The following is an 8,274-nucleotide window of genomic DNA, read 5'->3' as shown; positions in this document are numbered from 1 at the left end:
TGAACTATCGCGAGGCTTGGTGAGGCGGTAGGGGCTTTTTCTTAAAGTCATGCGTACTAAGCACGTTTCGTGCTTTCCGGGATCCCATTGAGCACACATGTTGCCCTCAAGTCAGTTGCACAGCAGACCGAAGATGGCGGACGTACAAAGTAAGTAGCCCTTGCACAGTCTAACAGTACTATCTTATTTCAAAGTAGCTAGCTACAACTGCTGTGGAATTTTAGGTGTTTGTTGTATATGTTTTTATTCCTAGGAAATTGTGAAATCCTACCAGCAGCACTGCACCCAACATTGAGGCATGATCAAACAGGCGGCCACGTTTCCATTAACTTCGCATGACCCCATCGTAAACCATGTGGTTATCAAACTAGCTACACTTATAGCAGTATATTAATTGATGTATCTAGTTTAATTTACCTGCGCATACTCTCGGATTGTGGTATTGCAATCATGCTGAATTATGATGGTAAGATGCCTAGTTAACTTAAACCACCAAGTCGTCATAGGTAACGTAGTTACTAAATAACGTTAGTTGGCCTCTGTACACATCTAGATGGCAAGTAACTAATGATGTAACTATTTAACTATCAACTAAGTACACGATTTTGTGTAACAGTCGTGCCCAAAGGCAGCCTCGGAACCTTATCCTAACTAACGTTACGCAATTTTGTTAATATTCATACGCAACTAAAGGTTTCATCCAGACGCTGAATGAATGGTGGCCACGTGGTCTGAAACGGTCCTGCGAATTCATTAATATTAACGACTTTAAGTTAACTTGCTTACTTGCAATATCTGAGTTGAATATGTGTCGTTATACACGTTTCTGTGACTTCGGACACCGTACATAATTGGGTAAAATTTACCCGTGAAGGCACATTTTTAGCACTAGCAAAAGTACCTCGTGTCGGCCACGTGGGAGCCCTTTGCCAATATGAGACGGTTATTAGCTATCTATCAATTAACTGGGTAAACTCAACGATTGAGTTTAGTTTTATTAGTCGTATTTACGGGACGTGCATGGGTATACATCGTCAAAAGAAGTGCATACAGTATGTACAAGTTTCTTCTCGACAATCCACTTCTGTTGAAAACGAGGGGGAATCCTCTAATATGGAAACGTCATGGAACGAAACTTGTTTGTTGCTGGAAAGTAACATTATCCCTTTGTTTTTTCCTTTCAAGTGAACTCTGCGAAAAAGCAGAAGAAGAAGGAAAAGACCATTGCTGTTGATGACGTTGGGGTAAGTCCTTACAGTAAATGACTGATGCGCCAGTTCGCTACAAGTTTTTTCACTGTTAGATTCAAATGGTATGAACATGGGTACATTTTTCCTAAATTCCTCATTTTTTGGGTACAGGATATTCAGGAGAGTGGAGATTTCCTCATCAAACCAGAGTCCAAAGTTGCTAGTCTGGACACATCTCAATGGCCTTTGCTGCTGAAAGTGAGTTTGGCTACTCTTGTCCTGTCATCCATCTGTAAAAGCAGGATGCTGTTTTTGAAATGATGAACTTGTTTATCCATTCGCTGAGTGCTGCTGGGCCCTGGCCTTGCAGCCCCCTGTGTCTGTTCTTGACTCAGGAGGTTCAGCGGCTTGACTCTATGCTTTTGCCCCAGTGTTCTACTGGGGTTAACTGCGTTGGGGGCAGGTGTGCTGGTGCAATGGTTAAGGGACCGGCCACAACTAAGACGAGCATAAACTCCTGATCACATCCCTTCCTGTTACATTTGGTTATTTGTAAGGTAAATTCTTAATTCTAACTTCTCCCCCTTTAACTCATTTTGTCATGTAGAATTTTGACAAACTCAACATCCGGACGGCTCACTACACGCCCTTGCCAAATGGCTCCAACCCTCTGAAGAGGAACATTCAGGATTATGTTAGGTAACTTTTGTTATTTTTTGCTCAGTCTTGTAAAACAGTTATGGAGCCACATGATGAATGTAAATAGATTGCACTAGCACTATATGCAAAGATGACTCCTTATCTATCACCCTTGTCTGATGGCTCCACTAGAGGTCGATTTTAATTAGGGCCTATTTCAAGTTTGGTAATCAGTAATCAGCTTTTTGGATGCCGATTACATTGTGATCCACGAGGAAACTGCGTGGCAGGCTTGACCACCTGTTACGCGAGTGCAGCGTCAAAGGGACCTTGTGGCTGCAAGGAGCCACGGTAAGTTGCTAGCTTGCATTAAACTTATCTTATAAAAAACAATTCATCTTAACATAATCACTAGTTATCTACACATGGTTGATGATATTACTAGGTTAACTAGCTTGTCCTGCGTTGCATATAAATTAACAGGCACCGCATTGATTATCATCGAATCAGTCTACTTCGCCTGACGGGTGACGATTTAACAAAAGTGAATTTGCGAAAAAAGCACAATCGTTTCACAAATGTACCTAACCATAAACCTCAATGCCCTGCTTAACCTTTCTAGGACACACGTTCTGCTAGCGGAACCCCTCGACAACATTCCGCTGAAAAGGCAGCACGGGAAATTATTATTATTATTATTATTTTTGAAATATGTCCAAAAAACACAGCTGTTCTCCCAGACAAAGATAGGAGTCACAAAAAGCAGAAATAGAGAGAAAATTAATCACTAACCTTTGATCTTCATCAGATGACACTCATAGGACATCATGTTACAGAATACATGTATGTTTTGTTCGATAATGTGCATATTTATATCCAAAAATCTCAGTTTACATTGGCGCCATGTTCAGAAATGCCTCCAAAATATCTGGAGAAATTGCAGAGAGCCACATCAAATAACAGAAATACTCATTGTAAACTTTGATGAAAAGATGCATGTTTTACATAGAATTAAAGATACACTTGTTCTTAATGCAACCGCTGTGTCAGATTTCAAATAAACTTGACGGAAAAAGCAAACCATGCAATAATCTGAGACTGCGCTCAGATCGAAATAACATTTCTCCGCCATGTTGGAGTCAGCAGAAATATGAAATTACATGATAAATATTCCCTTACCGTTGATGATCTTCATCAGAATGCACTCCCAGGAATCCTAGTTCCACAATAAATTGTTGTTTTGTTCGATATTGTCCATTTATTTGTCCAAGTAGCTACTTTTGTTAACACGTTTAGTACACATATCCAAACGCTCGTGCAGGTCCAGGCGAACTTCGGACGAAAAAGTTATATTACAGGTCGAATAAACTTGGCAAACTAGGTATAGAATCAATCTTTAGGATGTTGTTATCATAAATATTCAATAGCGTTCCAACCGGAGAATTCCTTTGTGTCTATAGAAGTAATGGAACGCAAGTTGATATCAAGTGGAATGCGCGGGACCTGGCTCTCTACCAGACCACTGACTCAAACAGCTCCCATTCGTCTCCACATCACAGTAGAAGCCACATTCAAGGCTACAGACTGTGGGCATCCAGTGGAAGCCGTAGAAAGTGCCAACAGATCCATACCCCACTGGGATTTCAATAGGCGATGAGTTGAAAATCGACCAGCCTCAGATTTCCCACTTCCTGTTTGGGTTTTTTCTCAGGTTTTTGCCTGCCATATGAGTTCTGTTATACTCACAGACATCATTCAAACAATTTTAGAGACTTCAGAGTGTTTTCTATCCTATAGTAATAATAATATGCATATATTAGCATCTGGGACAGAGTAGGAGGCGGTTCACTCTGGGCACCCTGTTCATCCAAAGTGAAAATGCTGCCTATCCCTAAAAAGTTAAAATCAATACACAGATCTGTATTTTTTCCCCCTGCGTATTTAGTTCAAATAGATTAATGTTAGCAGGCAATATTAACTAGGGAAATTGTCACTTCTATTGCGCCCAGTGCAAGCAGAGTCAGGGTATATGCAACAGTTTGGGCCACCTGGCTTGTTGTGAACTGTGTGATGACTGTAATTTGTCAGAATTTTACATAACATTGACGGTTGTGCAATGGAACAACAATATTTATACTTAGGGTTGCCACCCGTTCGATAAATTACGGAACAGTTCCGTATTTCACTTCTGTATTTCGGTCGACTTCTAGGCTCTACAACCGATGCCCTTTTAAAATATTGAAGTGTTGTCTGTGATTTAATTTTGCTCCACTTTAACCCGATCTCTATCCATGTGATTTTCAGGACCGGCTTCATCAACTTGGACAAGCCTGCCAATCCCTCCTCTCATGAGGTGGTGGCCTGGATCCGACGTATCCTGCGAGTGGAGAAGACTGGCCACAGTGGCACCCTGGACCCCAAGGTGACAGGCTGCCTCATTGTGTGTGTGGACAGAGCCACACGACTGGTCAAGTCCCAGCAGAGTGCAGGTGAGTCCCTTTGTATCCCAACCCCTTCCTGCTCTGAATGTTTACTTCCTGATGGTGATGTAAACACATTAAGATTGGCCTCTCCTTACTACTCTTCTGCCGTCTGTTTCAGGCAAAGAGTATGTGGGAATTGTTCGGCTGCACAATGCTATTGAGAATGAGCACACACTTGCTAGGGTAAGTTCTCTTGTTGATGCAGTTTTTACTCCTAGCATGGTTCAGAGTTTGTAATTTAACTGTAAAAGTATGCTTCTGTAAAATTGGTGACTGCTTTTGTAATAATAAGTTACTGCCTCTTGACATGGATGTGAGATGATGACCGTGTTTATCCATTCTCTGAGTGCTTGCTAGGGTCCTACTTTCTCTGTGGTGCTCATGCCTGTTTTAGCCGTGAGTGTCTGCTGTGCCCCTGGCTCCACTCTGCCACCTCAGTGTTCTACTGGGGCAGCTTGTGGTGGGGAAAGGGGCAGGACTGGAGGGCCCTGCGATTAACAAAGACGAGTTGACACACCTGATCACACATTAGTAAGGAAATTGGTGTCATACCAGTGTTGTGGGACATCGTGGGTAATCCTGCGCTTTTTTCTTCAGGGTATTGAAACCCTTACAGGAGCTTTGTTCCAGCGACCACCACTCATCGCAGCTGTTAAGCGGCAGTTGAGAGTTAGGACCGTTTATGAAAGCAAACTCATTGAGTATGACCCAGAGAGGAGATTGGGTGAGGAATCCAATTATTTATTTCCCTATGCTCAGGTTAAAAATGTTTGTCAGTGCTGCTGTTTTAGAGATGATGATTTTAACTTATTTGTTGCAGGTATTTTCTGGGTGAGCTGTGAGGCTGGGACCTACATCAGGACCCTGTGTGTCCACCTGGGGCTCCTCCTGGGTGTTGGTGGTCAGATGCAGGAGCTGAGGAGAGTTCGCTCTGGTGTTCTGGGAGAGAGGGTGAGTCTCGTACCTCTCATACTCATTTGGCCGTGTTTTGTCTGGTTACATTGTGAGGTCCAAAGTGTTGAGTTCGGTTCTGGGCCTCTCCCCAGTCCTGGTAATTATTCTTTGGCACAGAAATGGCATAGAGTGGCTCTGAATAGAAAGTGGACATGCCAGCCACTTGATTCCACTCTAGCCAACATGTTATGGGAATGTTGATACTTAGGCCTATGTTCTGCTTAATGTGTCATGTATTTTGAACTCATTCGATGTTGGAATGTGTTCTCTGCAGGACAATTTGGTGACCATGCACGATGTGCTAGATGCTCAATGGCAGTATGACCACAACAAGGACGAGACGTACCTTCGCAGAGTCATCTACCCACTGGAAAAGCTTCTAATATCTCACAAACGTCTGGTCATGAAAGACAGTGCAGTGAGTTCTTGTTTTCTGACTCTTAATTGACAGTCGATGTCATTTTCCAAGCGTGACCCTGTGTAGAGGACTGAACAAGTTTTTGAATGAATTGTATGATTTTCTCCCCAGGTGAATGCGATATGCTATGGAGCAAAGATCATGCTGCCTGGTGTCCTTCGATATGAAGATGGCATTGAGATCAACCAGGATATTGTAGTTATAACGACCAAAGGAGAGGCTATTTGTATAGGTGAGCAATAGAAGTATGCTGTTCTGCAAAGCAGTTGGTTTTTCAAAGGCCACATGATGATCTCATAGATGGCATTAGCACTTTGTGCAAAGATGACCTATTATCTATCACCCTTGACTGATGGCTTAAAAAAAAAAAAAAAAAACATCTCCATATGCATATTTATGCTCCCATCTCAAGTTCGTTTCCTTTCAATTTTCCAGCTACTGCCCTCATGACGACTGCAGTAATCTCCACATGTGACCATGGTGTGGTGGCCAAGATCAAGAGAGTCATCATGGAACGAGACACCTATCCCCGCAAGTGGGGCTTAGGCCCAAAGGTAATGCCTCTTGTGCAAACTATTGGTAGTCTGCCCATTTACATTTGAGTCTTTTAGCAGCTGCTCTTATCCAGAGTGACTTACAGTAGTGAGTGCATACATTTTCATACTGGTCCCCAGTGGGACTCATACCCACGACCCTGGTGTGTGAGCCACACGGGACTATAACAGTTTATGCTTTTAGTCATGTATCAGGAAGATTCAAACTCTGATTTGTAATGAACAGGCTAGCCAGAAGAAGATGATGATCCAGAAGGGTCTGCTGGACAAACATGGCAAAGCCAACGGCAGCACTCCATCAAACTGGAAGGAGGGCTACGTAGATTACAGGTGTGAAACCAGTCTGGTAGGGGCCTAGATGGAGCAGTTTAGTATGCATGTTGTGATTCTAGTCAGCAGACAGTTATCCCTTTCTGGTCTGCCCTGTGGTCTCTGAGGGAGTCAGTCTGCAACATCAACTCTCGTAGCTCAGCAGAGATCTGGTAATGCATTCTGCCTGGCTGGCAGCTGAGCTGTGTGAACATTCATAGCTACTATTTTCCACCCATGTGTGGTAACTTGCAATCCAAACGTTTGTCAACAGTTGTTCAGTAGTTTGTGCATGTAGGTGCATTTTGTTAATCGGTCTTAAGGAATGAGTCTAATACAAAGAGTAACATGTTGCCTTCTCCATTTCAGTGCGTCCAAATCCAAGGCTGACGGAAATGGTGATGCAAAGGTATGCTAACATGAGTTGATACTGTGGTATTGATTGATTTGAAATGGATCAGTATTGGGACGCACTCCAAAGAAGGTATAGTTTATTCCATGTATGAACTTATGTGCATACTGAGATGGACTAAACAATGTCTCCGTCTTTCAGAGGAAGCGTGAAGACAGTGACAGTGATGCAGCAGCACCCTCGGCTCCTTCCACTCCGTCGGCAGAAGAGAAGAAAGAGAAGAAGAAGAAAAAGAAGGAAAAGAAGCAGAAACTAGAAGCGGATACGGAGCCAGCAGCAGAGACAGACGGAGAGGTGTGTTTCTGCTTCTGGTCAGACTGGACAGCAGTATGACCTTGTGGCTCTGGTCTATGCTCTGGTCACAGGGAGAGACATGTTGTGGTTTTCAGCAGTATTTTCTCTAATATACATCCAGTTAATGGAGTGCCTTGCCTATCACTGGTGCACTGGAATGTTTATATATCCTATGCAGAAAGTTATCCCTTTCCAACCTACTTGTTGTCTTCAGAGGGAGTCAGTCTGCTACATTATTGCAGGTGTTTTTCTAGCATGAGCATTTGGTCATGTTGGTTCCTTACATCTTCTACACCTATTTTGTAAGCAAAGTCACTACAGCTACACCCAACATGCCTCAAACTGCAGAGGGCATTTTCACTTAGGACACTTGAATTGCTTTAAACATTAGCCAAAGGAATAACAAATCTCTTCTTATGCACAGGTTGGTGAGAGTGCCAAGAAGAAGAAAAAGAAAAAGAAGAAGGAAGCAGAGGCAGAAACAGAGTGAAAAGCTTATGAAGCACACGGACAATGAAAGGACCATAGAATGAGTGCCTGGTGATATTTACCTAACAGATGCAATGGGCGCTGAAGAGGCAGCAGGCATAGCAAGAACCCAGAGTTTTAAACATTTTTTGTTAATCAAGTCTGTGTCCGGAGTGGCTGCACATGGCCCACATGGATAATCATAAGGGGCTTGGACTAGGTAAGGCTTGTGATCACGCGGCTAATGGTTGCCATCTCAACCACCACGGTATGGATGTTTTTGTACTCATGACAGTGACATTTAGCTTTGACATGTTTTAAGTACTCCCTGTGTTGACAGCAGTATACTGTGTGTACCTCTACATGAAATGCGATCCATTTTTTTATATTGTGCTGTAAATACAGAAACCTACTGTGATCATAAATTGTAATTTGAAATGAATATGCTTTTTTGTAACTGCCTTGGTGTCATTTTTCTACCCAGTTGCTGGGATCTCTGAGGTTATTTTCTCAGTGTAATGACTTGACGGATGGAGTGTGAATAATTTATTTA

The 8,274-nt window shown here is 42.7% G+C and overlaps 1 protein-coding gene and 5 non-coding genes across 6 annotated transcripts; all 6 read left to right on the top strand.

The window, feature by feature from the left end:
- The first annotated feature begins 43 nt into the window (after positions 1 to 43).
- Positions 44 to 8,178, top strand: LOC129863983 (H/ACA ribonucleoprotein complex subunit DKC1-like). The gene is made up of 15 exons (XM_055936480.1): positions 44 to 149; positions 1,186 to 1,244; positions 1,362 to 1,448; positions 1,798 to 1,889; positions 4,134 to 4,318; positions 4,431 to 4,495; positions 4,910 to 5,036; positions 5,133 to 5,263; positions 5,541 to 5,684; positions 5,796 to 5,916; positions 6,120 to 6,238; positions 6,465 to 6,568; positions 6,917 to 6,956; positions 7,101 to 7,253; positions 7,678 to 8,178. Exons 1-15 carry the CDS (start codon positions 98 to 100, stop codon positions 7,741 to 7,743), a joined length of 1,545 nt encoding a protein of 514 aa, XP_055792455.1. The 5' UTR covers positions 44 to 97; the 3' UTR covers positions 7,744 to 8,178.
- On the top strand, positions 1,503 to 1,715 carry LOC129864266 (small nucleolar RNA SNORD17). Its single transcript, XR_008761228.1, has one exon. It is a non-coding gene; the product is annotated as a small nucleolar RNA SNORD17 (small nucleolar RNA).
- LOC129864257 (small nucleolar RNA SNORD83) lies at positions 1,935 to 2,014 on the top strand. Its single transcript, XR_008761220.1, has one exon. It is a non-coding gene; the product is annotated as a small nucleolar RNA SNORD83 (small nucleolar RNA).
- Positions 4,626 to 4,837, top strand: LOC129864267 (small nucleolar RNA SNORD17). The gene has a single exon (XR_008761229.1). It is a non-coding gene; the product is annotated as a small nucleolar RNA SNORD17 (small nucleolar RNA).
- LOC129864262 (small nucleolar RNA SNORA36 family) lies at positions 5,321 to 5,453 on the top strand. Its single transcript, XR_008761224.1, has one exon. It is a non-coding gene; the product is annotated as a small nucleolar RNA SNORA36 family (small nucleolar RNA).
- Positions 5,965 to 6,042, top strand: LOC129864256 (small nucleolar RNA SNORD83). The gene has a single exon (XR_008761219.1). It is a non-coding gene; the product is annotated as a small nucleolar RNA SNORD83 (small nucleolar RNA).
- Positions 8,179 to 8,274: the final 96 nt, after the last annotated feature.

The sequence above is a fragment of the Salvelinus fontinalis genome, chromosome 10, assembly GCF_029448725.1.
Source record: "Salvelinus fontinalis isolate EN_2023a chromosome 10, ASM2944872v1, whole genome shotgun sequence".
Lineage (NCBI taxonomy): Eukaryota > Metazoa > Chordata > Actinopteri > Salmoniformes > Salmonidae > Salvelinus > Salvelinus fontinalis.
Note: the sequence above shows the minus strand (reverse complement) of the source record. Positions and strands in the feature narration are given on the sequence as shown.

What these genes read in the sequence shown, in the direction of transcription:
- LOC129863983 (XM_055936480.1), top strand. Translation starts at nt 98, where the DNA reads ATGTTGCCCTCAAGTCAGTTGCACAGCAGACCGAAGATGGCGGACGTA. An exon ending in TGACCCAGAGAGGAGATTGG is followed by an intron (nt 5,037 to 5,132) that starts GTGAGGAATCCA and finishes TATTTGTTGCAG; the next exon opens with GTATTTTCTGGGTGAGCTGT. An exon ending in AGTGGGGCTTAGGCCCAAAG is followed by an intron (nt 6,239 to 6,464) that starts GTAATGCCTCTT and finishes TGTAATGAACAG; the next exon opens with GCTAGCCAGAAGAAGATGAT.